Genomic DNA, 26446 nt, shown 5'->3' with positions numbered 1-26446 from the left:
TTGTGATTAAAGGTGTGCACCATGGAACTGGACGGGTTTAACTGGATTGGAATGTGACAGACAGCTGAGGTTCTGAAAGTTGGTGACTAGTTCTCTCTTTACAGAAAAGGTTAGCGGGTGGTGAACTGGAGCGATTTGGGGCGAACTACGGGTCTGAATGAGCTCTGGCTCCCTGGAGTTCTCAGAGCAGCATGGAGGCGGATTTATTTGCCGCTTAAAGAGCTGACTGGGAAGGTGACACTCTCCAGCTTCCTTCTCACCTCTCCGAGTTCCAGCAATCCACAAAGTGGTCTGCCATTCTGCACCCCCCCCCCAAGCAAGCCAGCAGTATACCTTCCCCCTGTTCCCCAACCACAGGCTCAGCCCAGCTCTAAAGCAGGGGGGGTCTTTAGAGCTCCACCTTCTCTTCTGCAGACTCAAAATGCCTCTGCAGGGGGCCTGGGAGTGAACTGGAAGAGGTGTTTGAGAAGGTGGGAATTACCAGGGGGAGTTGAGGGATTTGGAATCAAATTTAAAGAAATTTAGAATTGGGGACTGGCTGGGATGTAGCTCAGCTGGTGGAAGGCTGGCCTAACATTCATGAAGTTTAGGGTCCCATCCTTTGCACTACTTAAAGCAGGTGTCGCTGAAGCCTGTAATCCCAGTACTCCAGAGGCTGAAAGCAGCTGGGGGAATCAGTTCAAGGTCATCATCAACCTTGGCTACAAAGCAAGCCTGAGGCCAGCCTGGGATATGGAACCATATCTTTAAAAAAAAAGTCGGGGGGGGGGGGACTGGAGTGATGGCTCAGTGGTTAAGAGCACCAACTGCTCTACTAGAGGACCCAGGTTCAATTCCCAGCACCCACATGGCAGCTAACAACTGTCTGTAACTCTAAGATCTGACACCCTCACACATACATGCATACACCAATGCACATAAAATAAAGATAAATAAATTTGCACATAAAATAAAGATAAATAAATTTGCACATAAAATAAAGATAAATAAATTGTTTTTTTTTTTTTTTAAAAAAAAGGCAGAGCTGGGCAGTGGCTGTGCACGCCTTTAATCCCAACACTCTTGAGGCAGAGGCAGGCAGAGCTCTGAGTTTGAGATCAGAGCAAATTCCAGGACCGCCAGGACTACACAGAAAAATCCTGTTAAAACTAGAAGGTAAATGATACTCCATGTCTAACAGCAAGTTACCTCGTGGCTGGGCCAAGGGGCCAAGGACCCAGTGCCCAGCACGGTACAGTGCAGCAACACAGTTTGATGTTCTTGGAAGCAGCTCCAGCCTGCTCACCTCTCAGCCCTGCTGGACACACCTCTACCTCCCACCCTGCAGCGTTTCCACCTTCCACATTCTTGTGATCTTTGGAGACTCACTCCAGTCTCTGCCCGCTTCAGGGAAACTTGCCCCCTCTCTCTCCATTGGACTCATATGACCTCACTAGCTCCCAGGCAGGGTGTTTATATGTATGTATGTATGTATGTATATATATGTATATGTATACATATTATATATATTTTAAACAGTAAAATATTTTCTCTGTAGAAAATAGTATAAATGATAACATTTCCCAATAAGCCCTTTTAAGCCAAATGATAGCTGAATTCTACATGTAAATATTGATTAGATTCTGGAACACAGAAGAGGCCTATCTTCATCTGTTCAGAGAGTTACGTTTTACTTAAGTTGTATATGTAAGATTTCTATTCATCTTCCCCTTCACTGTTTGATTTACGGCAGACATTTTTTCTATAGGCGAATCCATAATCTAAAAAGATTTTAGCCTCCCCTCCTGAAAGTACGGCCAGCATTTTCTTTCATCAGCTTGATACAGCACACATTCTTATCCTAATAGTGAAATGTTTCACTAAAGCTCCAGGCAGGGTGTTTAAAGGCCACTCCACCTGAATTCAACCCAAGGCATCGGGTGGGCTCACAGGTAAGAGGGCTCAGGTGCATGGAGGAGACAGCTAGAGACTTGGAATTCAATGGTGATTCATTGTGTCGGCTGGACACAGAAGACAGGCATAGGCCATCAATACCTCCTGCCTTGCGCTCATTCGCCCGCCTGGAGGCAGAACTGCTCAAGGCTTCTGAGCCTGCGCACCTGTTCCCTGTCACTGGGGACAGGGCCTGGTGCCACTCGCTGGCTGGCCCCCTTAGTGCAGCCTAAGTCTCCATGGTAACAGATACCAGCAGTGGAATTTGGTCTTGAGGCTGCGGCCAGAGTCTGGTACCAGAGGGATATGGGGCAGCCTGCTTTATGTGAGGAACCCTTGGCTCCCTGTCCCTTGTTACCTGGCACTTTCAGGCCTGGCTTTCGGGTCTGCTCTTACTGTCTTGGGGGAGGCAGTGGCCAACCACAAGTGGGAGGCAGCCTGGAGAGTGGGGGATGGGGACTGGGTTCTGGACCTGCCCTCCATCCCTTGCTGTGTGACTCGAAAAATTCATTTTTTGCTAAATGGTGGTGGTGCACGCCTTTAATCCCAGCACTCGGGAGGCAGAGGCAGGCAGATCTCTGTGAGTTCGAGGCCAGCCTGATCCACAGAGTGAGATCCAGGACAGTCGGGGCTGTTACACAAAAACCTTGTTTCGAAAAACCAACCCCCTCACACCCCCTACCCCCCAAAGTTCATTTCTCTGGCTCCAGGTTCTCTTTTAGAAAAAGGAAATGGCTGCTATTAGGTCAGTTGAGACAAAGGACTCATGCTGCCAAGGAGGGGAAGGCGGACTCAGTTTACCTAACCTCTGGCAGACTTTCTCCCCTGATGGAGTGAGTTGGGGGAGGGAGGGTTTGTGAACATTTATGGGGGGCATTGAGAGGTGCTAAGCAGAGTGAGAGGTGGCTACCAACATTCTAGTTAATCTCCACCCCTTAGTGCCAAGTCCAACACCTCCATTTGGGGCTGTCTCACACCGTGCCCTACAGCCCAGCTGCAGGAAAGCACAGCCCATCTGCAGACCTGCCACCGGCCTCAGGCTAGGCATCCTTTTCCTGTAGGAACACGGGGTGGGGTGGGGTGGGGTGGGGTGAGGTCAGGGCAAAAGGCACCCCTAGCAATGTGGACTGAGATCTGACCCTATTTCAGACCTGCAAATCCCGTCGGTCAGGTGGTCCACGGCTGTACCTGTTGGTCAGTCCCGGGTGCCTATCTGGTGTATTTAAGTGCCCCTGTATGTAGGGACTTGCCCGGGGCTGCAGGAGGGAAGAAGGCCCTGCTCTGTCTGCACCTAGCCATCGATAAGTTTCCCTCACACAGACGACTGCACCCTAGCCCCTGCGCTCAGCGTACAGATTTCCTGCATGCTGGCAGGAAGTCCTCCCATCAGAGGTCAAAAGCTAAGGCTCTGCGGCCAGGCTCTCTAGCTCCCCCTGCCGCTCCCTGTCTTAGGTGCAGGCTCTGCTTTGGTTTTCTCATTTAAGAAGCGGAGCTGACATCACCCACCTCCGGGAGTGGTTGTGATGGTTAAAGGGGCGAGTCTGGGGACAGCATGCATAGCTTGGGCTTCGAGCCACTGCTGCCATGGCAGCCTTCCTTCAGGATGGACGCCTGGAGCCTTCTCCAGCTGCATTCACAGGAACGGTCTCGCGAGCTCTCAGTTCCCCGTTTCCCTTCCTCCAAAGCATTTTCCAGGGACCGAGATCATGGCGTTGGCTCTGTGCCGCCCCCAGGCTGCAGGTGACTTGAATGGGAGTGAGGTGGGCACCTTAGCTTGGCTCTCCCGTACCTGAGACTGACAACAGTGAACCAGGCTGGATGAGCATCATCTGCGCCAAGGGCCAAGGAACTCAACAGGAGATGAATCGGACCTCCTGGGACTCATCCGTGGGGGTCCTGGGCAGCTCTTGCCGGCTTGTTTCTGGCCTGGCCTCTAGGGATGCTGGGGTGGGGCAGGAAGAGCCTAGTACAGGTTCCCCCTCTGGGATCATCTTGTGTTCCACTCAAATCAGGGATGAAGTCTTAGCCACCCCTCAGTGAGCAGGCTCCAAAGCTACCTCAGCATGCTAATGAGGCCAGAGAGTCAGAGCCACGCAGGAGTCACCCACTGTTCTCCAACTCTCGGCAGCCTCACCCTGTTAGAGGCCTGTGTCCTGGGAAGTGTCATATGAGCCTTAGTCTCAACTGTAGTAGCCTAGGATGTCCCCCAGTGGGTGTCCCATTGGTGACAATTGCCTGAGAAGCGCAGAGAAATGGAACAGAGTTTGGACCTGGGTCAGGCCCTTCCTGGTAGCAAAAGCTGGTTGGGTCCTAGAGTTCTGTCCTTGTAAACCTCATCTGCCTCAGCTCACTGATGCCAGGGCTGAGGCCAGATGCCTAGGCCTCCACTCAAGCCTGGGCTGGAAACCTAGGAAGAGAAACATGGGGCCAGTTTCTTGCTGGCGGTTGCCCTCTGCTGGGCACATGAGCTAGTGCAGCTTCAAGGAGACCCACCCAGGGAAAAGGCTGAGGGAGGTTCTGATCATGCAAATTTTATTGTGGCTTAGGCTGGCTTGTGTGTGTGTGTGTGTGTGTGTGGGGGGTTCTTCTCCAAGAGCCTCTTGAAACTGAAGGGCCGGGCTGTAGGGCTCCCGTGTGGCCCCCACAACACTTTATTACGTTTAGATTCAGATGGAGGGGCTGGCCAGCTGCACCAGGACACAGCTGGTAGGACATCCCCTGGTGGACACTGGAGAGACCAAGGTGAGCTCCTCATTTCTTGAGTGCAGACTTCCTAGGTCTGAGTGTAGCTTTCGCCTGCGGAGACATGGGGCCCTGAAGGTTTCCCCTTCTTCCTCCCCTCCCTCCCACCCTGGCAGCCTTCCCCAGGGCCAGCCCCAGCTTTTCATTGCTCACCCTCTTCCTGGGACTCTTGTTCTGAGGGCTGGGCCTGGAGAGGAATAGGGACAGAGTGGGCGAGAGAGTGCAGCTTTATGCCAGAGCCGAGTCCTCCCAATAACTGCGTGCAGGAGCAGAGCTGGGCAGTTCATCTAGACAGAGGGGCTGGCCCTCCGACCTGGTCACCCCTGCTGTTCTGCCCCTCTCGTTTTTTATTTTGTTTTCAGTGGTGGGGCTTGAACTTAAGTCTTGATGCATCCGAAGGAAACACTCCACCACTGAGCTATATCCCCAACCCACATCTGAGTCTAATCTTTTGTGGTGTTGGGGAAGGGAACAGCCTTGGTTTCTAGCATGCTAGGCAAGTCCTTTGCCACTGAGCTCAGCTTCAGCTTTGCTTATTTCCTTTTTTATTCCTTTTTTTTTTTTTGTCTGTGTAGTTTTGGTGCTTGTCCTGGATCTCACTCTGTAGACCAGGCTGGCCTCGAACTCACAGAGATCTGCCTGGCTCTGCCTCCCAAGTGCTGGGATTAAAGGCATGCGCTGCTGCTGCTGCCGCCGCCGCCGCCGCCGCCGCTGCCGCCGCCACCACCACCACCGGCCTTATTCTGTCTCTTTAAGAGTGTGTTTTCTTTAGACTTCTATTTTCTTTCAAGTACAAAAAAAAAAAAAAAAAAAAAAAAAAAAAAAAAGCCTTTTTTGCCTGGCAGTGGTGGTGGGTGGTGCATGCCTTTTTTTTTTTTTTTTTTTTTTTTTTTTGAGACATACATGCCTTTAATCCCAGCACTGGGGAGGCAGAGTCAGGCCTAGTCTACAGAGCAAGTTTCAGGACAGCCAGGGCTGCACACAGAGAGAAACCCTGTCATAAAAAACAAAACCTGTTTTCATAGCAGGAGGGAGATAGTGATAAAAGGGTGGGGATATGGAGGGTATAGGCTCAATGGGGGTAGAGGTTCAATAGACAATGTATACTTAAATATTTTTTCATTGTTTTTTGTTTGAGACAGGGTCTATCATGTAGCCCTGGATGTCCTGGAACTCACTATGTAGAAGACCAGGCTGGCTTAGAACTCAGAGAGCCACCTGCCTCTGCTTCCTGAGTGCTGGGATTAAAGGGATGTGTTACCATGATCAGCCTTAAAATATTTATTCTTTTTCTTTCTTTTCTTCCTTCCAATTGCGGACAGGCAGGTTGAGGGTGTTTTTTGTTAGGCTGTGTTGTACAGGATCTTGGCACCGTTAAGAGGCTTGTTGACACGGTCGATGTGTTCATCTCTTGGGGTGGGAGATGCAGAAGAGATTTGTCCTCGGGATTACAAACCTGAGAGACTCCAGAACTCCCAGCGAATCTGAATCATGCTTGGGATGTTTGACATATGAGTGGATTGTCGCTGCTCTGCCATTGCTGGCTTTAATCCTGAGCACAAGCCCAGTCTTGCTTTGGGACTTCTGAGCCTACGCAGGCAGAGAGGGAAAGAGTCTCTACCTTCCTTTCCATTTTCTCAAAATTTGCCATCATTGTGACCAATCTATCATTCACCTCTTTAAACTGCTCCAATATCTTGTCTAGACAAACCCCAGGTACACTGATCTCCACGTGCACTGGACCGTCCGTCCCCGTGCGACGGCTGTTTAGGGGACTCAGCAGTCGCTCCAGTTGGCGGAGGTTTGGACCGGATTAAGTCTGAGTTTCTGGTTAGCAGAGGCTTCCACAGCCTTGAGAACCGTAAGGCTTTGTTTGCCTCGGTGCATTCTCACGTGGAGGGTCTCTAGTCTTGGGGGTTCTCTTTCTGGTACTCATTGTTCTGTGTGCCGAGACTGGTGTTTTATTTCAGTTGGTCCAGATGAATAAGCTGTCACTTAAATACATTTTAACAAGAGCTGATATAATACATTTTTTCACTATAAAAGCAATGTTAACCTCACTGCACATAATTTAGCAAACACATGAGAATTACTTATGTTTTTCATTATTTTCCAGTGTTAATCTTTTGCATCACTTTAGCAAAAAAAAATAATAATAATAAAAGCTGTTGCTAAAATGCAAGACATGAAATGAACATGAGTCCTTGCCCTATTCTCTTAATTCTATCCTTTTGGTTGCTAACATGCTTCCAAAGCCTACATATGTTCAATTTACCTTGCACCATGGAGAAGGGGAAAAAAAAAAGGGACACTGTTTGGTCAACTCTTATTGGCAGACATTTTGAGTGCCACTATTTCCAGGACTGTTGGGTAAGGCCGCTGTGAGTTTGAGTGTAGATCTTGAGCTGTTTGTTTGTTTGTTTGTTTGTTTAAATTTGAAGAAGGGAGGAATTAACTCAGGTAGTCAGGTCAGAAGGATAGTTCACACTTTTCAAGAACTGTGCCAACCTCCAGAGCTGTTGAATCTACATGTGTGCATGTATGTAAACACATTGCCTGTATCTGCTTCCCAGGACTGTTTCAGTTCCTAGGGAGGTTGAAGCAGAAGGATCACGCGTCCACAGCCTGCCAGGGCTATACAGCGAGTTTAAGGCCAGCCTGGGCAACTTACTGATGATATCCTGTCTCAAACAAAACAAAATACCTAAACCAAGCCAAACGCAGGGTTTGGGGCTGTAACTCAGTGGTACCCTGTTTGCTTAACATGCCAGAAGCCTCGACTTCAATCCTTGGTGGTGGCCATAGTGGGAATTAAGGGTGGGAATTACCTTACTGCCTCCTCCTCTTCTTTTTCTACCTTTTTTTTCTGGGAACAAAAACCAAGTGTTATTTGGAGAGTTAACCCCAAGACCCAGAACCAGAACACATTCTTAAATACTGAGCAGTCCCAACTGTGACATGCAGAACTTTAGTAGTGATGGCCTTGTGCCCAGCTCAGGTCCTGGTGCCTCGTATCATTCCTTTTCCCCAACCTTAGCCGCGCTCATCTGCTTCTGGGGGGCCCCCCTTTTGACTTGTTTGATAGGCGTCTCTTCTAGTGATATATCCACATCTTCATCTTCGTCTTCATCTTCTTCTTCCTCCTCCTCCTCTCCCTCCTCCTCGCCATCTCCCTCATCTTCCTCGTCATCTTCCCAGGGTATGTCTGAAGTCTCTGTCATGGAAGGGGAAGTAGGCAGGAACAGGGCAGGGTGGAGGAAAACCAGAACATCTGAGCCGCAGGGTTCATGCCTATCTCCCCCCCACCAACCCTTTCCGTTCGAAGTTGATCCCCAGACAAGCACTGGGGAGGAGTTGAGTTCACGTTCTGCAGCAAGCCATGTCCTTTCTGTCCCTTCCTCCAAAGTAGGGGCCAGGGCGGAGCAAGGGACAGGAAATCTCCATGCAGGCTGGGGAAAGGAGAACTGGCTGGACAAAGCTGCAGCTGGACCGGCACGGGAGGGAGATGGAGATGGTGGGGTTACAGTATGGCTCGGCCCTCTAAGGTTCATGTGCTAGAAACTTGGTCCCCAGTGTGCCATGTTGAGGTGGAGGAACCTGTTCAGAGGTCTGATGTGAGGTAGGTTTTTTTTTTTGGAGACAAGCTCTCTATGTAGTCCTGGCTGTCCTGGAACTCACTCTGTAGACCAGGCTGGCCTCGAACTCACAGAGATCCACCTGCCTCTGCCTCCCGAGTGCTGGGATTAAAGGCATGGGCCGCCATCATCAGCCTGTGAGGTGGATCTTAAAGGTGCCGACATAGCAAGCTGCCTAAGTTGTGGCCCGTGTTATCACTCTGGCTTCATACTTACTAGTAAGCCCATCTCTGAAATACTTCCCAATACTAGTTATAGTTAAGAGCTGCTCTTTTTGGAGAGAGGGTCTTGCTATGTAGCTCAGGCTGGCCTTGAGCTGAGATTACAGGCTGTGCCGCCATGCCCAGCAAGAGTCTTGGAAGACACTGTTTACCCTACAATATCCTCTGAAGCTGAAACAAGGGCCACACCACTCTCATGATACAGCTGAGGCCTGAGGCCTACAAAAGACATGGAAAAGCAAGGGAAGAGTTAGGGCTACAGCCTCGCCACAGCCTCCTAGTTCAGGCTACTAGCAGCCATTTGTAAAAAAAAAAAAAAGAATCTCTTGAGGCCTCAGCTACCTAGGACACATCAACTTACCGTAACATTCATGGCCAGAGAGGAACACAGGTCCCGAGCCAGCCCGGAGCCGGAAAGTCACTGGAGGACAAAGCTCCATACCTGTCATTGTGGCCTGTGGTGGGGAGGGACATCAGAGCAATGTAGAAGACACAGGTAATTCAGCCTGGCCCCTGGTAGGGGCTGGTCACACAATGCTGTCATCCCAGCGTTGAGGAGGCAGGAGGATTTTAAGTTCCAGCCAGTCTGGATGACATGAGTGAGACCATCGCAAAACAAAACAACCCCAAACACACAAATAACCCTCTTCCCAACATGACCACACATTGGGAATAAATCTCTTTTCTGAAGTCAGAGTGGTGCACACCTGTATCCCAACACTTGGGAGGGACGGTCAGGAGGACTACTGAGAGTCTGAGGCCAGTTTGGGCTACACAGACTCAGTCTCAAGGAACAACAAGAACAAGAAAACAAGAAGCAAACGAAAGAAAGGGAGACCATGCCAACTGGTGGGATGGTTCAGTGAGTGAAGGCACTTGCTGAGCAGGCCTGTCAGCCAGAGGTCAGTCCCTGAACTCACAGAAGGCTTGAGGAGAGAACCCACTCCACAAAGCTGTTCTGACTGCCACATGAGTGCTGTGGCAAGCCTGTTCACACACTCCCCACCCCCAGGAATCCTTAAGTAAAGAAAGATGTCAGGCTGGGCTTGGGAGGCAGAGCCAGGCGGATCTCTGTGATTTTGAAGCCAGCCTGGTCTACAGATCGAGATCCAGGACAGCCAGGGCCACACACAGTGAAGCCCTGTCTCAAAAACCAGAAGTGATGCCAACGTATTAAAGTGAATGGCGAGTTCACATGATCAAATAAGGAACCCCAAGGGCTCAAATGTTCTTCTACCAACATAATGGTATGTTAATGGAAGGATGGAGGAAGAACCTGGGATCAGGGGAGTCAAAACATTTGAGGGGCTGGAAAGAAGGGTTGGCTATTAAAGCACTGGCTGCTCTTGGAGGGGAGCGGAGTTCAAGTTTCAGCAGCTACACTGTGTTTCACAGTCACCTGCAACTCTAGTTTCAAGGCCCTCCCCTGGCCTCTGTGGGAACCAGGTATGAATGTGCAGACATATGCAGGTAGAACCCTCGCGCATGTAAAATAAAACTAAGTCAAAATCTTTTTAAAAAAGCATTTGAGGGCTGGAGGGATGGCTCAGTGGATAAGAGCACTGGCTCTTCTTCCAGAGGTCCTGAGTTCAATTCCCAGCAACCACATGGTAGCTCCCAAACATCAGTAATAAGAACTGGCGCCCTCTTCTGGCATGCAGGCAGAACAGTATACATAATAAATCTTAAAAAAAAAAAAAAGCATCTGACGACATTGAACTCCTTATTCTTGAATAAAAATAAAAACCTTAAAGCATGGGAGGACTAGATTGGGGCTTCACTCCTTTGATGAAGTGGTGTCTGCCAATCACTTCGTGGAGAGCCATCTTACATTAAGGAAGAGGAAAGATCAACTGTTCACATTTATCTAATTACAGTTCCCAATTACTCTGGAGTTTTGACTTGACAGCGATGCAGAAGTTAAGCTTGTTTAGTAGGAAACACACCTGCATTCTGAACTTTGATCTTTTCCTAGGCCTGTCTAGCCAGGGCCATGGCAACGGAGCACCATGATGCTCTCTCCACCCTGCTTTCTCAAAGGCAAACGAATGATGCTTCTACATCCAAGGCACGGCGCTGGACTGGGATGCTCCGTGGGATAAGCAGAGTAAAAGCATTTCCCAGTTACAACATTTTCAACTCACAAGCTCAGTTTTAAGTCAGGCGGAATTTGTATTATACCAAAAGTCCTAGGTCATGGAGCAACACAGTGAGGCAAAAGGGCCCAGGGTGGTGGCACACACCTATCATCCCAGCCTCGAGGAGGGGGAGGCAGGAAATTGCAGGGTTAAGGCTATCCTGGGATTCAATATGAGAGCCTGTCTCAAACAAACGACGGCAGGAGAGATGGCCCAGCAGGTAAAGGCACTTGCTGTCTGAGTTCGATTCCTGGAACCCACAACAGGAGAGACAACTTCTTGAAAATTGTCCTCTGGTCTCCACATATGCTATGACACATGTGCCTAACACACACACACACACACACACACACACACACACACACACACACACACACACTCCCCATCCCCAGCGCATTTTTAAAGACCTCCGAACTACAAACCTGTTATTATTCACAAACAACGATGAATTGTGTAGACAGAATGAGATACCAGAAGGAAGAGAATTTCTAGACACATAACCCAAATATAAGCCACCAACCATGTCTTGGTGACTAGTAGTGAATGGCTTGAACACGACACTGTTGGAGAGGCTATTTGGCTCGTTCGTGTTTGCAAGGCTCTGGGAAGCAGGGATTGGGATGGATCCTCACTGTGGTCAGGGCCATACTGCCTTTCTAGCATGGCTATAAGCCCCAGGGCATGAAGGCACCCACATTTACGTCCAGGCCCGTTGGAGGATGAAGCGAGGCAGTGATCGCTTCCTTGGGCCTAAAGGAAAGAGACTCACCATAGGTAGGACGGAGGCCCTCAGTGAGGCAATGGTGACTGGTAATTTTCTGTCTTCCTGGTTGGCTGAGGGCAGGACTTCCACACGATTCACCTCCTCTTTGGCTTTCTCCCCTAAGCAGACCTGAGGAGGGTGATGGGAGAAAGCTGTTACCTGTTGAGGCCAGAGAAGCACGCTTGTCCCAGCCGCCTTCCCCTTTTTTCTGGGAGGACCTACCGTGTTGAGCAACAGTCTACAGCTGTCCTTCTTTTCCCCTTGGGGTTTAAAGGTGCAAGTCAGCCTTTCGTGATTGAGCTCACCGCCTGCATCGAGAAGATGGCAGCGTGGGGCTGGGAGGCTCATGGGTTCCCCCCACGTTAGGGGCATAGCACCCCAGCAAGCCCATTCCACTTTGGCTGGGGACAGCCTTAGCCCTTACCCCAGAGTATGAGCTTTGCTGTGTTTTCTGTCCCACTGCTGGTGCTCTGGCGACTCATGCTGCTTTGCCGAGTGGCTTTGTGGGGGGAAGGTAGGGTCTTGGGTCCCTGGTTTGGAGCTCAGCTGTTATCACTGTCTCCTGAGTAATGTAAGGAAAGCTTACTTTGACGCCTGGGGAATTGTGGCTGTAGTAATAGCCATTGAAAACTCCTGGAGGCCAAGGCCAAGTCATTCCCTGCCTCCCCTCACCCCCCAACAGATCAGAGCATCCCTAGGCCTGAGACAGAAACACTCAAAACAGCAGTGGAGAGAATGGTGATTTTGTGTAACCCAAGTTTGGAAGCTTGCTGAGATGATGTGGCTGCCCTTAGGGCCCCTCCCAGAATCCCAGTGCGGAGAGGGAGGAGACGCCTGGATGTGTGCGGTTGGATCCACATCCCACTCACGCCCTGCTCAGGCTTACTGTGCTGCCAGCCATGAGTCTTACCACCACCTGCAGGTTCTCATCTGGCTTCAGAACTTCACCCAAGGGCCAGCTTCCCACACCAGGCTTAAGAAGCCTGGGGAAGAGGAGGGGAGGTACCCAATTAGCCTTAAAGAAGTAGCCCTTCTTCCTTCCTTCCTCCCCTCCTGCCTGGGATCACCTGGCACTTGACTGTTGAGTATCACCGCCACTGTTTCCCATTGAGCAGGTCTAGGTGGGGCCAAGAGAATTTACATTTCCTACCAGTTTCCAGGTGAAGCTGCTGCTGCTGGCCCAGAAAGAAGCCCTACTGGAGAACCACTGTGCCCAGCCAGTGGGGACTTACCACAAGAGAGGGTGTCTTTGCTACTTAGAGATGCTTTGCCATCTGGCAGGAAGCACCGGTAATGACGATGGCATTTTCAAAGTGCCTGTCCAGTTATTAAAGTTGAGTTATTTGAGATTATTTCCTTATTAACTTATAGAGGTTCTTTATATATACTGGGTATTTGTCTTGCGTCAAATATATGTATTCCAAATATTTTTTTCACTCCAAATTTTGTATTGTCCCTTTCCTTTCTCTCTCTTTCTCTCTCTCTCTCTCTCTCTCTTTCCCCTTCCTTCCTTTTTGAGACAAGGTCTTGTTATGCAGCAAGGCTGTTCTTGAACCCAAGGTTCTTTTGCCTTTCCCTCCCAAGTGTTGGGATTATAGGCGGGCACCACCACACCTGACCCTGATTTTAGCTTTGACTCTTAGGTGTATGATATATTTTGAGTTCACTTTTCTGAGATGGTGTTGTGATTGCTAAAGAAACTCCCTTTTATGCTAGGCATACATCCTGGTGCCCACTAGCTGTTTGTCTCTGACTCCAGCTCCTGGACGATAACTTCCCAGGAACCCTGACTTAGTCACCCCCATGCAAAAATATACAACCTTGGCCCGGCCTGGTGGTGCATGCCTTTGATCCCAGCCAGCACTCGGGAGGCAGAGGCAGGTGGATCTCTGTGAGTTCAAGGCCAGCCTACAGAGTCAGTTCCAGGATAGCCAGGTTAACACAGAGAAACCCTGTCTCCAACAAAACAAAACAACACGACTGCTTTTTGGCTTCTGTAACCTGCTTCTGTAGGCATTCAAGGACTAATCTGAGGTTACCTGATCTTGACAGAGCAGAACAGCTCTTGCCTTGCTTGTGTAGATGTTCAAAGTCTTCTGTGGTTTTCACCTTTAAAAACCCTCCCCTCACCCCTCTTTCACGAAGCAATCTCAACGTTGGCTCAGAGACTGTTGTCCTGCTAGCCGCTTTAATAAATTTAGCTAATTATAATCCAGATTGATTTCTCAAGGTATCATGAACTCCGTAACAGTATCTCATGTTGCAAAGGAGGGCCTTGAACTTGTGAGCATCTGTCTCTGCTTCCTGAGGACGTGGGATTCCAGGCATGTGCTATTACATTAGTTTGAGTTCATTTTTATTTATGTAGTAGGAAAAGTTCAATGTTGATCCCTCACCTCCTGCCTTTCCCTCAAATGCATATCCAGTTCCTCTAACACCAATTCTGAAAAAGACCATCCTTTCCTGGTACACTGACCTTGGCATCTTCGTTGTCAAGTGATCTTTCTGGACTGTCTTCTGTTTCATTGGTCTGCTTGTCTGCCCTCAAGCTAGAGCCACACGGGCTTGATAGCAGATCTTGAGATCAGGTCACATGAGTGACCCAGCCAGTCTTTTTATTTTAAAAAATATTTTAAGCCTGAGGGTATAGTTTAGTGGTAGAGCACTTGGCTATTATGGGAAAGGCCCTCGGCTCCATCCTGAGCACCAAAAGAAAAGATTTTAGGGGCTGGAGAGATGGCTCAGTCAGTGGTTAAGAGCACTGGCTGCTACTGCAGAAGACCCAAAGGGTGGTTCACAACTGTCTGTACCTCCAGTTTCAGGAATCTGATGCCCTCCTCTGACCTCCAAGGCAAGTATGTTGTGCACACATGTATGTACAGGCAAAACACTCACACACATAAAATAAATCTAAAGAAGCTAAAAGCAAGACTTTTAACTATTTCAGGTTCTTTGTATTTTCACAGATACTTAATCAACACACCAGTTTCTACAAAAAGGCCTTTTGAAATTTCTATTGAACAAAGTACTTACATGAAAATAACTTTATGTAGCTGGATGAAGTGGAGCACAACTTTAACCCCAGCACTTGGGAGGCAGAGGCAGGCAGATCTCTGTGAGTTTGAGACCAGCCAAGTTTATCGAGTGAAAGTCCAGGGCAGCCAGAGCTATACAGCAAGATCCTGATTCAGAAACAAAACAAAATAGTCTTTGGGGCTGGAGAGATGGCTCAGAGGTTAAGAGCACTGGCTGCTCTTCCAAAGGTCCAAAGTTCAATTCCCAGCAACCACATGGTGGCTCACAACCATCTGTAATGAGATCTGGTGCCCTCTTCTGGCCTGCAGGGATATGTGCAGACAGAATACTGTATACATAATAAATAAATCTTAAAAAAAAAAAACAACAACCCCAAAAAACAAAGATAGTCTTTATGCAACCCATCACTATATACAACGAATATACACCAATAAAAATGTAAAGCACTTACTGAAAAAATTTCAGATTTTATTGAACGCAGAGATCAATGTCAGGGGCTGGCGATGTAATTCCCTGGTAAAGTGCTTGCCTAGCATGTGGGAAGCCCTGTGTTCTGTCTCTTTAACAACAAACCACCATAAAAACCCACTACGAAGATAATGGACATCACAGTGCTTTTGGAGCCAGCCATTTATGAACACATTACAGTCTATTTTTTCCTTGGCATTATCCTATAGCTTTTAGCACAGATCTAAAATTATTCATATGTATTTCATGGTCTTGGACACCATGGAAAATGGTGTATATTTTAAATTTTAATCTAATTGTTTTTAGTACATACAAATAACCTTTATTTCCCCCATCAGTAGTAGAGAACAAATTTAGTCAAATCCAGGGTCTTGGACAGGTTAAACAAGCATGTCACAAGACTGGTTTTTGTAGGGAAGAAAGAGAACTAGTGATTCTAGTTACCTAGGTGACATGGAGAGGACATGTGGAAGAAGACCAAATGACAACAGAGTACTGCACATTTGTATGAAGTGTCATAATGTGAAACCCATTGTATGATAACCTGAAAATGAAAACCCATGAACAAACAATAGACTTTCACACATTGGCCCTGTCTTCCCAGTTCCAGTGGCTCTTTTTGTACTCCAAATTAGGACACTGAGAATAAGACAAGGTTCACTTCTTCCTTTGAGATTATGTGCCTTTTCTCTTTCAGCTGCATTCATTTGGTTAGGACCTTTGGTAAAACACCCACCCCCTTTTTGAAAGAGGGTTTGACTATGTAGTCCTGGCCTGCCTGGAACTTGCTATGTAGATCAGGCTGGCTCAAACTCACAGAGATCCACCTCCCTTTGCTTCTTGAATGCTGGGATTAAAGTTGTGTACTGCCACCCTTGGTCTGCCTCCTTCCTTCCCTTCTCCCCCTCTTTCTGTCCAAGACACAGTCTTCACACACACACACACACACACACACACACACACACACACACACACACACCCTACATACATTTATATATTCCCAGACTGGCCTTGAAGTTTGAGCCTTTCTGTCTCAGCCTTCCAAGTGCCAGGATTGCAGGTCTGTGTTACTACAGATAACCTTTTGCTTTAAGGGGAAAGATCCCATTTTCACCTTCAAGTATGCTATTGGCAAGTTTTGTAGATTATAAGGTTAAGAAAGTCTGTTGGGATTACATTTAATACCACGTACAAGACCCCAGGTTTGTTCCCTAATACCACCACTCACAAAAAGTTTCTTGGGCTGGAGAGATGGCTCAGCAGTTAAGAGCACTGACTACTCTTCCAGAGGTCCTGAGTTCAATTCCCAGCAACCACATGGTGGCTCACAACCATCTGTAATGAGATCTGTTGCCCTCTTCTGGCCTGCAGGGACACATGCAAGCAGAACACTGTATACACAATAAATAAATCTTAAAAAAATGAAAGTTACTTTCTATTCCTTCTTTGCTGTTATTTTTGAGATAAGGCCTCATATATTCCAAGTTGGCCTTGAACTCACTAAGTAACTGAGGATGACCTGGAACTTCTGATCTTTTTGCCTCCATTTCCAATGTGCTGGGATGAAAAGCATTCATCACGGTGTTGGGCTTTGTGTTGTGCTGGAGACTGAACCCAGGGCTTCCTACAGGCTAGGCTAGCACTCTGCCAACTGAGCTGCACCCCCAGGAGACTGTTTTTGGGTTTCAAACTTAATATCATGAGTTTAGAATTTCATCATATTTTCTATATCTACTGAGATGATCTCTAATTTTTCCTTAGTTTATGTGGTGTTACATTTATGTTTTTTGTAGAACATTTAAATTTTTTTTAAATGTGTTTGGGTGTTTTGTCTGTATGGTATATGTGAGCACTTGAGTGCCTGGTGTCTGTAGAGGCCAGGAGAGGTAGTTAGAGCCCCTGAAGCTGGAGTTACAGACGGTTGTGAGCAACCCTGTGGGTGCTGGGAATCGAACCCAGTGCTCTCTGGCAGAGCAGCAAGTGCTCTTAACTGCTGAACCACCACTCCAGTCTCGTATTCTTGAAAGTTAAATCAACCTTGCATTCTAGACTCAGCCACACTTAATCATGTTGTATTATCCCCCCCTCCCCCCAGACAGGGTTTCTCTGTGTAGCTTTGTGCCTTTCCTGGAACTCACTCTGTAGTCCAGGCTGGCCTCAAACTCACAGAGACCTGCCTGCCTCTGTCTCCTGAGTGCTGGGATTAAAGGTGTGTGTCACCACCGCCCGGCATATTATTCCTTTTTATATATTGTTGATTTTGACACGTTTACATTTTGGTAAGAATGCATCTAAATTCATGAGGCATTCGTCTAAAAGTTTTAAATTAAAAAATATTTTATGTGTATGGGTGTTTTGTATATCTGTGCATGTAAGACCGCACCATGTGCATGCCTTGGCTTGAGGAGGCCAGTTTAGTCCCTGAAACTGAAGGTATGGACCATTGTGAGCTGCCATGTGGGTGCTGAGGATTGAACCTAGGTCCTCTAGAAGAGCACCCAGTGTTTTTAAATTGTGGAACCGTCTCTCCAGCCCCCTAAATATTCTTTTCTTCCTTAATGTCTTTGGTTTTTGTATTCAAAGTATATTTGCTTAGTAAAATGAAGTGTTTGCCCTCTTCTGAGTTTCTGTGTGACTGGTATTGATTTTACAGAAATGTTTTTGACATCTCCAGGAGCGGAGCGGGGCCTTCGCTCAGGTTCACCCAGTGCACTGTCTTCTTTACAACCCGCCCTTAGTCTTGCCCAGTGCGTCCTCTTTCTCTGTCAGGTGACTGACTCCATTCTAGAACTAGGGAATCGCAGGAGACCATTCAAATTCAGCTGGTAAAAAGTTGCGTTGACCCGCCTCTCAATATTCCTCAACTTCCTTCTCACAGCCCTAGCCTTGGTTCACGTGTCCTCTCCATTAGGCTGGTCGACTAAGCAGACTGGTTACTGGGCTGCTTTGCTAAGGGGTCTTTGGAGTTTTAGAAGCCGTTTTTTGGATCAAACCCCAACCTCTTGCAGGCCCATTCTTCACTCAGGCACAAAGAAGGCTACACTATCTCTTGGGCCATATTATCTCTGCGAGCCTTCTTGGTCAGGACAGGGCTTCGCTGGGAGCAGTACTACGAAGAGCACCCCTTTGCGTCTGCGACTTCCCCCACTGGTTTATCACTCCAACTTTGGGACAGGGACTCTGTGACAACCGCGGCGGATACCAGTGTGAGAACGCGACGCAAATAAACTCAAATTTCTGCAAGCACAGGGCCCAGAGAAAAAGTCTTCCCGCTTTAGATTAGCCCTGCAGTTACGGCCGGAAACCACCCGGCTCACGAATCCTTACTGCGCATGCGCAGAACAGGGGCGGGATCTGATCTGGGGATTCCGCACAGCACAGTTGCAACCTAGGCGCGGCGTCCCCTTCTGACGCAAGGAACGCGCGGAATCACTTCCGGGGGCCGCGCGTTCGCAGGTTTTGGTTCCAGCTGCTCTGCTTGGTGTCAGGTGCGGCTGGTCAAGCGGGGACTCCGCAGGGACTTCACTCACTCCAGTACCTCTTTCCACCCTCCGCCTCCTGCCTTCAGCAAACGTATCTGCGGCACATAAGCCACATCCTTGTCATCCATCACGACGTGACCTGATCCTTTGGTCCTGGCTTGGAAGGAGCACATTTTGGTTGCTGGGACAGATAAGGGACAAGATTAGGATCATCTCAAACAAACAAGCAGGTTCTAAAACTTTAGGGATGTAGACAGAAGGGAAAGAGGACCTTTGGGTCTCTGGGCCTGCAGATAAGCAAAGAGCATAGTTTATACATTTGACAAAAGTGGGTTTTGCAGATGTAAACGGCACGTGGATGGTGTGGCTGCGGGAGCTGCTGTTGCACCTGTCTAGTTAAGCGGAAGGGTTCTGCTGCAGTGTTTATAGCTTGTCAATAGTTTGTAACTCGATATTCTTTGTGACTCGCGCCCCAGACTGGATTTAAGAGGTGTTTAATCATGTAATGACCGGCTGTACTCATTTTAAGTGTTTGCATTTCAGCTCTCGTTATTTTCACTTTCCAGTTGAATTGGGCTTCAGATGTTTTACTAAGTGCCCTTGAGAGCTGGGGAGAGGCATGTATTTTCTGACTTTAAGACTATGTTCTCCACCCTTTAGTAGTCGTGGGGAGTAACTATTGTGTAAGTGGTTCTTCTGAGCCTTTTTGGTTTTTTGGTGGGGGTTCGGGGGTTGGGAAGAGGGCAGTCATGTTATCTGTTCTTGATCTGATTCTTCCACTGTTCCCTGCTGCTATTACAGGTGCGCACCTCCTCTGAGCTTTTCATAAGGCTATGTCTACTATCCATTTATTTAAAGGAAATTGAACTACAGCCAGCGTGGTGTTGCACGCCTTTAAGCCCAGCACTTGGGAGGCAGAGGCAGGCAGATCTGAGCTTTTTTAACTACCAAAATTATGCATATGTGCATATGCAGGGCCAGAGCAGCTGTTGGAGCCTATGGAACTGGAGTTACTGTTAGTTGTGAACTGCCTGATGTAGATGACTGGAGCTAACTCAGATCTTCAGCAAAAGCAACAACTGCTCTTGACCATGTCTCCAGCAGTCTCTCCCTTTGTTTCCCCAAGACAGGCTGGTTTGGCATTCATGGCAAACCTCCTGCTCTAGTCTCTCAAGTGCTGTCATTACAGGCATGAGCCACCGTGTCTGGCTTTTTCCTGTGAGCTTGTTCTCCAGACCATGAATCCCAATGCTTGACCAGTATAACTTGTGGTTCGGTAGCAGCAATTAGGTGATTCTCCTCTGCCCAGATCGCACTCCTCTGTAACCCAGTGATGAGAGGGATTAGGTTAATAGGTACTTCTGTGTGCTGAGTGTTTTATGAAGTCTTTAATTGAAAGTATAATGTGGGGGCTGGAGAGATAGCTCAACGGTTAAGAAAACTGGCTGCTTTCCCACAGGTCCTGATTCCCAGCAACCACATGGTGGCTCACAACCATCTATAGTGGGTCTGATGCCTCTTCTGATATACAGTTGTACATGCAGACAGAGCACTCACATAAAAAACATAAAAGCAAAACTTAAATTGATTAAACTTTAATAAACATTGCTGGGCAGTGGTGGTGCTCGCCCTTAATCCCAGCACTTGAGAGGAGCTCTGTGAGTTTGAGGCCAGCCTGGTCTACAGAGCGAGATCCAGGACAGGCACCAAAACTACAGAGAAACCCTGTCTCAAAAAAAAAAAAAAAAAAAAAACACCACCAACAAAAAAATCAACATAAAAATATTAAAAAATAAGGTAATGGGGAGAGACTGGGAGGAGAGGAGGGAGGGGAAACTGCAGCTGGGATGTAAGACAAACAAACAAAATAGTTTATTCACTGATCTTGGGGAATGGGGTGCTGAGGATTAAAGTTAGGGCCTGGTACAAGCTGAACCATGGGGCTCCACCCCACCCTGCTGACTCCTAAAGTCACTGTATACTATTAATGGATTCTGTGCAGAAGAGTTGAAATCAATGTTTTGACTCCACTGACTCCTTTTCTGTAGCCCATTACTAGATAGGCCCTGGCCAGCAGGTGCCAATGTCATGAATAAACAGATGACAAGGACAGTCAGGTTGTCCTGAGAACCATAGTGCCAAGGACAGTCATTTTCAAACTCCATTCTACACTTCACTCTGATGGTCTCAGCCCCACTGTCTGGCAGCTGCTTCCTTTAATGGACACACTGTTCTTGAAGCACACCAAAGTGGCTGACTAGCTGGTGTTCCAAGGTTGGAAAACACTCAAGTGTCATTGATCCAGAAGATAGCTGGGAGGATCTATTACTAAGACATGATCTACTATGTAGTTAATGTTCCATTATAGTTGGAGATGCACATTTTGATTCCTTCAAATTTGTTTCAAAAGTGTACTTTTTAAAGGCCCTTTGCAGGTTAACCCAACTGTTTTTCCTCTCCATTTCTGCTTTGGTACTTGCTTGACACATTAGTGGGTAACAACTTAGGTTTGTAGATCTCATTAGAAATTCTAGTTTGGACAGAGCTGACTGGGGCACTAAAAGAAAATGGTTTGTCACTTTCCATTAGAAAATTGACACTTTTGCTGAAAGTCATTATTTCTATTAGCCAGGCATGGAGGAGGCACATGCCTGTAATACCAATACTTAGTATATGGAGCCAAATAGGCCCAGGAATTCAAGGCTAGCCTTGGTTACAGCATTAAGTTTGAGGCCAACCTGGCCATGAGAACACGTATCAAAGAACAGAATTAAAAAACCTATTATTTCCACTCTGGGTAAAATCCCTTCTTTGGTTTGCACTTTAGTAGGAAAATACTACATTTACTTGGGTTAAGCTAACAAATACATATGCACATAGTAAGATTTAGTAGTTGTCTTTAAAAGAATAGGTGTTCAGAATAGCTGATTCCAGGAGTCACTGTGTAGACTTTGATCTGATGAACCCAGTGTCCAGAAACAGCATGGATACCCACAGTTTCCATGATTGCTAAGAAGATAGACATTGTCTCTTTGTAGTCCAGCCTGACCTTGAACCTCGATTTGCCTGCCTTTATCTCTCAACTGCTGGGGTTAAAGGCATTTGATACCACACCATTGAAGAGTAAAAGACTTAAGATTTACACAGTTTGGTGGGGCTGTGGAAGATCTTAACCACAGACACTTCACTGTGATGCAACAAAGATACCACCATCCCTAGTGAGTTTCTTGCCTTGGGATCATTTTGTGGGAGAGAAGGAAGGACACTGGGATTTTGTTGACCAACTGTTACCTTAACATACTTGCCATTCTACTTGCCTTGTAGACATGAAAACACAGTTTTTTTGCCTTTTAGGACCCAGCAGGCAGTACCAGTTCCCAAAGGCTCAAACAGCACAGAAAGGTACTAACTAGCATACCTAAGAATGTGCAGATTGGCACTTGGGCCTGTGTAGGTAGACACACACAGCTGTCTTCTACTTTTGTGCTTTTCAATGGTCCTGGGCAACGGAGATCCCTCCTACTGAAGGCACTGTGTAGCATAGGGCCATAATCCCAGAAACTAGTGTTCTTTATTTGCTTGATCTGGCCTGTGCATTCTGTGGTATTCCAGGAGAAACATCTGCCTCTAACTTCTCAAGGCCTGATCAATGAAGCCCAGCCTATATCAGAGAAGCAGATGGAAGGACTAACAAAATGGGGCTTTCTTCAACTACTGCTTATATGCAGGTCGTCATTTCATGACCTGAAAAGAGGAAGAGTGGCCTCATTCTGACAACTCTGGAGAGCATTACACTATGCTTCAAGTATGTTAGCTGAACCAGTCATATTTTTAAAGAATTGAGTCAGATACAGTGAGTTAATTTTTTAAGGCAGAGGGACTTCTGTATCCAGTGGCTTTTAAAAAAGAAAGCATGATTGATTAAATTATCTCCATGTGTTTAAGTGAGACACAGCCCTGGACACACTACACTTGACTGCTGAAACCAGGTCAGTAGAAACCACTGAAGTTTATTGGCGGTCACAATGCTTACACTGTATGCAGCAAACACCCTTACAAGTCTATCCGCAACCTGATCACGCAAGAAAAGATTCACCACACAGTCGCCAGAGGAGAAGGAAATTAACAGGCTTGTTTGTGAGGGTTGAGGAAAATAAAAATAAAACCTAATTGATTAATGTCCCACGGGTAAGAGCTGAACTAGAGAGTGTACAACTAGCAGCAACAGTTGTGGGGAAGTACAAGGCAAATAGCTTTCTCCATTGAATTTTCCTCTGTAGGTTAACTTTTCTTTTTTAATATTCAAAACATTTATTATGGTTTTTATTTTATAAAAATGTATATTTTTCAAGGGAGAATGTTAAATACTTCATGCTAGGTAGACCTTGTTATTAAGAACCCCTCCTCCGTAGTAACTTCCTCCAGTTCATACATTCATGAGTGCAGGGTACATACATAAATACACACACACACACACACACACACACACACACACACACACACACACACACACACACATCACACGCACTGCCTCAAGGGCTGGGGAAGACAAAGTTATGGCCACACACACATCAGGCCTCTGGTGGACTCATGCAAATTGCTCAACAAGAGAGCAAATGGCTCAATTCTCCATCGTCTCCTACAGAGACCAAGAATCCCAAGACATAAATCCAACTTTGAACAGCAAGAGGCATCTGTCTAAGGATGAGGGTTAAGTAGAATGGAAGAAAGATAGTGATCAGAACACCAGACATTTTTAGCTGGAGTTGTTTGTTACTGCAGGAGGCTGGGGCCCAGGGCAGCATCCATGCATGGGGAGGATGGTGCTTCCGCATGGCTCAGAGTTCCTAATAACAAGGGTTACTACAGCAACAGGAACGCATCATTGGGGGCGGGGTGGGGAAGGGCATTAAGAAAAAATATACATTTGGAGTTTTTCCTTTTTTTTTTTTTTTGCCTCTCTACACTGTGTCACTAAATATATCTCTGCACTTTCACACATCCTTGTCCAATAAAGCTTCAGGCCACCACAATACACATTTTTCTTCACTCACCATACATAACCCCTCACATCAGCATTGGTGCACTAGACTCTGTAAAAATTTTTCAGTCACACTTTTGTTTTTAAACTTGAGTCAATATAAACCTTGTTCAAAATGTTATGAAAAAATGTACATGTTTATACAAGGCAGGTTGTGGCAGGACACTGGGCTCTCCCTGCTTGGGTGGCCCCAGGAGGGGGCTGGAGTCTCAGATGTTTGTCTCTGTCTCCTCCCACCACCCTTCCCACCCAGTCCCCCAGGAACCAGCAGTGCCCTGCCCTTAGTGAGTGCACGCACACCCCCGTTATTTCTTGGGGAAATAGCTAGTTGACCTTTGCCATTTCCCCCACACCTCTGGAGGAAGGAGCTGGGATCAGCCAGGCCCTCTCCCTTGCAATTGTTCAACCTCTGGACCAGACCAAAGGGATGCTGCTCTGTACAGGTAGAGTCCAAGAGTTGTCAGCTCATCATGTCATTGCTATTCACTCCATAAGTGGAATTCTTCATTGAATCGTTGACTTCTCGACGGAATGCTGACAGGTTCTGGGTGAACCTGCAGAAAGGATGCATGTGGTTTGGGGGAGGAGGTAGAAATGAAAGGTCTTTGCCTAAAATGTTGTTTTCCTAAGTACAGAAATAGCTACTGAGAAGCAGAGCACAGGAACTGTGTCTAATCAGCTAGCCTTAGTCTCAGGACTATTAGGGAAAGGTAGCCTTGTTTACATTTCTACTTTTTCCTGCCAACTTCTCAGCAGGCCAGAGATGGTCAAACCTGGAGCTAGGAGGGCCATGCTGGGCTCATGGCAGCACCATAGGCAACATTAACTGCTTGACAAGAGATGGGTATGAACCTTAGGAAGTCAATGCTAAAAGACCGAAGACATAGAGCTGTGTTTTTCCAATATGGAAGCTGCTAACCACAGATGGTTAGTGAGCCAGTGAGACTGAGAGCTGAATCAAATTTAATAATATTTAAATTCAGTTCCCCATCACAGCCTAATCACTTATATTAAAATGCTTTCATTAGAATTAAATAATGAAGATAATCTAGATAGTTAATTAATTTCTTAGAAAGCTTCCAAGTATGTTTGGCATAACCAGGGTACAGGAATCTATTAATCTGTGTCAAGTTTATGAAATGTAGTTCAGATTAGGTGTTTCTGACAAAAACTTAGCATCTCAGTTTAGATATGCCATTAAGTGTAATATATATGCATATATATGGTTTTAAAGATTTAGCAAAATAAAGTTTACATTCTCAATTTTAAAACATACACTGACATAATTTTAGATGTTTTGGGTTACTACTAAAACTTGTCATGGCGAAATTTAAACCAGACATGTAACTTGCCTGTCTATGAGACAGGACTGCTTTAGGTAGATCATATCTGGTGAACAGAAATGTTTATGGAACTGCCCTTGTTTCTCAGTAGTCTGAAAAATAACAGTACTTTTTGGCAAGACCCAGACACTTACCTGTCTCGGTTTTTTGTCAGAAGATTCCGCTCAATGCCTTCCATCAAATTTTCAAAACACAGATGCATGGCCTGCTGTTTCTCTGGTGGTTGGCTATTGACAATGCTGTTTCTTAGGTCAGAAAAATACTGTGGGTCAAGGAGCAAAACAGAAGGTGAGAGAAGGCAGGTGAATGTTCTTCAAGGAAGGCAGTGTCTACTACAATTCAATATATACTGCACAGTTCAAACACTGGCCTCATCAGGACCCTCAACTTCTGGATCTACCTGCCTCTCTGTCCACTCCCAAGTGCTGGAGCTGTAAGCATGTGCTACCAGACCTGGCTTCGGACTCCCTTTCAGGGGAATCGCAAGGCTTTGTGACAGCTGGATCTAGAGTGTAGGTCTCAGGTGCTCTGATGTCTAGGGACAACTTTCCCTTTAAAGGATTTTTTTCACTACTTAAGGGAGAGTGCTCCTTCATCCTTCCCATTTACTGCCACATGTGGATTGTTTTTATTAAAAGCCAGGCACTGTGGTATCTGGTTCCTCATTGTAGCCGTTAGCACTGGCGCCATCCAAAAACTCACTTGTGTACGCTGTGCAATGACTTAAACGTTTTGCTCCCTCCCTCGCCTTCAGCTCCCAAATCGTCCTGGCTGATCAGTTAGGCCACCTAGGCTGCCAGAACCCTGACTGTTGTGGGGTACTTCTCATATGGGGGTGGTGACTAGCACGTATAGTGAACAGCGAGACACATTTTAGTCAATGGCCCACATATCACCCCGCAGCGTACCTCCTTCTGCCATGAGGTGCGGACAGTGCTCCGTATGTGGATCCAGGCCATTATACCTGATAAACCTCCTGGCTGGGCCAGGAGCTGAAGCTTTCCTCACCTCTCTCTTACTTTGTTTTCAGAGATTTATTTCTATTTGACCTCATATTTCTGTGAGTGCTGTACGTGGTGTGTGTGTGAGGCGTGCGGTGGTGTGGTGTTCGTGTCGTGTCTGCGGTGCCCTCACTAACTGACAGAAAAGTGTCAGACTACTTCTGGCATGATGGTAGTTCACAACATTGTGAGTGTGCTGCTGATGTGGAGGTTCGCAGCGGAATCAAACTTGGTCCATCTGAGAAGAGCAGATACACTTCACTGAAGCCAGCTCTGTAGACCCCTTGTCTTTTCAACCAGGCTCTCACTATGTCATGCAACTTCAGTAATCCGCTAAGCCCGGAGCTCAGCCTAATACACTCAGACCAGAACCTCCTTGACCCTTACTCGAACAACTTTCTTCACTCGAGGTGCGCATGGACCAACCATAAAAAGCGTCGTTGCTCTCACCACCGCACACAGCTCCCACACGAACACTCACACACAAACACCTCCCCTCTCCTCAAGGTGAAGTTAGTGCGTGTGCTCTCACACTCTCACCAGTCATCCCGTCTCTAGAGATGCACTGGCATGCTTCGATTCATAGAGACTTTCAGTTTGGCTCCACGCCACCCACTATGTCAGATGTCGTAAAATCATTCTGT

The 26446-nt window shown here is 47.0% G+C and overlaps 2 protein-coding genes across 3 annotated transcripts in view; both read right to left on the bottom strand.

Moving 5' to 3' along the window:
* Positions 1-5916: 5916 nt before the first annotated feature.
* Positions 5917-25215, bottom strand: Npm2 (nucleophosmin/nucleoplasmin 2). 2 transcript variants are annotated; one of them, XM_037208401.1, is made up of 8 exons: positions 24936-25215; positions 18474-18598; positions 11856-11993; positions 11654-11739; positions 11438-11560; positions 8892-8985; positions 7707-7888; positions 5917-7540 (listed from the first exon to the last, which is right to left on the bottom strand). In XM_037208401.1, exons 3-8 carry the CDS (start codon positions 11911-11913, stop codon positions 7499-7501), a joined length of 585 nt encoding a protein of 194 aa, XP_037064296.1. In that variant the 5' UTR covers positions 11914-11993; positions 18474-18598; positions 24936-25215; the 3' UTR covers positions 5917-7498. The 2 variants fall into 2 exon arrangements, with proteins under 2 accessions (XP_037064296.1, XP_037064297.1); XM_037208402.1 differs by lacking the exons at positions 18474-18598; positions 24936-25215 and adding exons at positions 12342-12414; positions 12499-12905.
* Positions 22403-26446, bottom strand: part of Xpo7 (exportin 7) — a 106675-nt gene continuing 102631 nt past the window's right edge. The window contains exon 28 of the mRNA XM_037208400.1: positions 22403-24012. Coding sequence (XP_037064295.1) covers positions 23919-24012 — 94 coding nt within the window. The 3' untranslated portion in view covers positions 22403-23918. The remainder of the gene's footprint in view (positions 24013-26446) is intronic.

This window comes from Peromyscus leucopus, chromosome 9 (assembly GCF_004664715.2).
Source record: "Peromyscus leucopus breed LL Stock chromosome 9, UCI_PerLeu_2.1, whole genome shotgun sequence".
NCBI classification, from domain to species: Eukaryota; Metazoa; Chordata; class Mammalia; order Rodentia; family Cricetidae; genus Peromyscus; species Peromyscus leucopus.
The sequence above is the reverse complement of the archived record's forward strand: the minus strand, read 5'-3'. Positions and strand labels throughout refer to the sequence as shown.

Bases quoted from the DNA above. Each gene is read 5' to 3' on its own strand.
- Npm2 (XM_037208401.1), bottom strand. From the start codon at position 11,913: ATGAGTCGCCAGAGCACCAGCAGTGGGACAGAAAACACAGCAAAGCTC. The intron at 8,986-11,437 runs GTGAGTCTCTTT...TCCCCACCACAG, and splicing joins GGGCCTCCGTCCTACCTATG to GCCACAATGACAGGTATGGA. The intron at 7,889-8,891 runs GTAAGTTGATGT...CTTCCATGACAG, and splicing joins CTCTGGCCATGAATGTTACG to AGACTTCAGACATACCCTGG.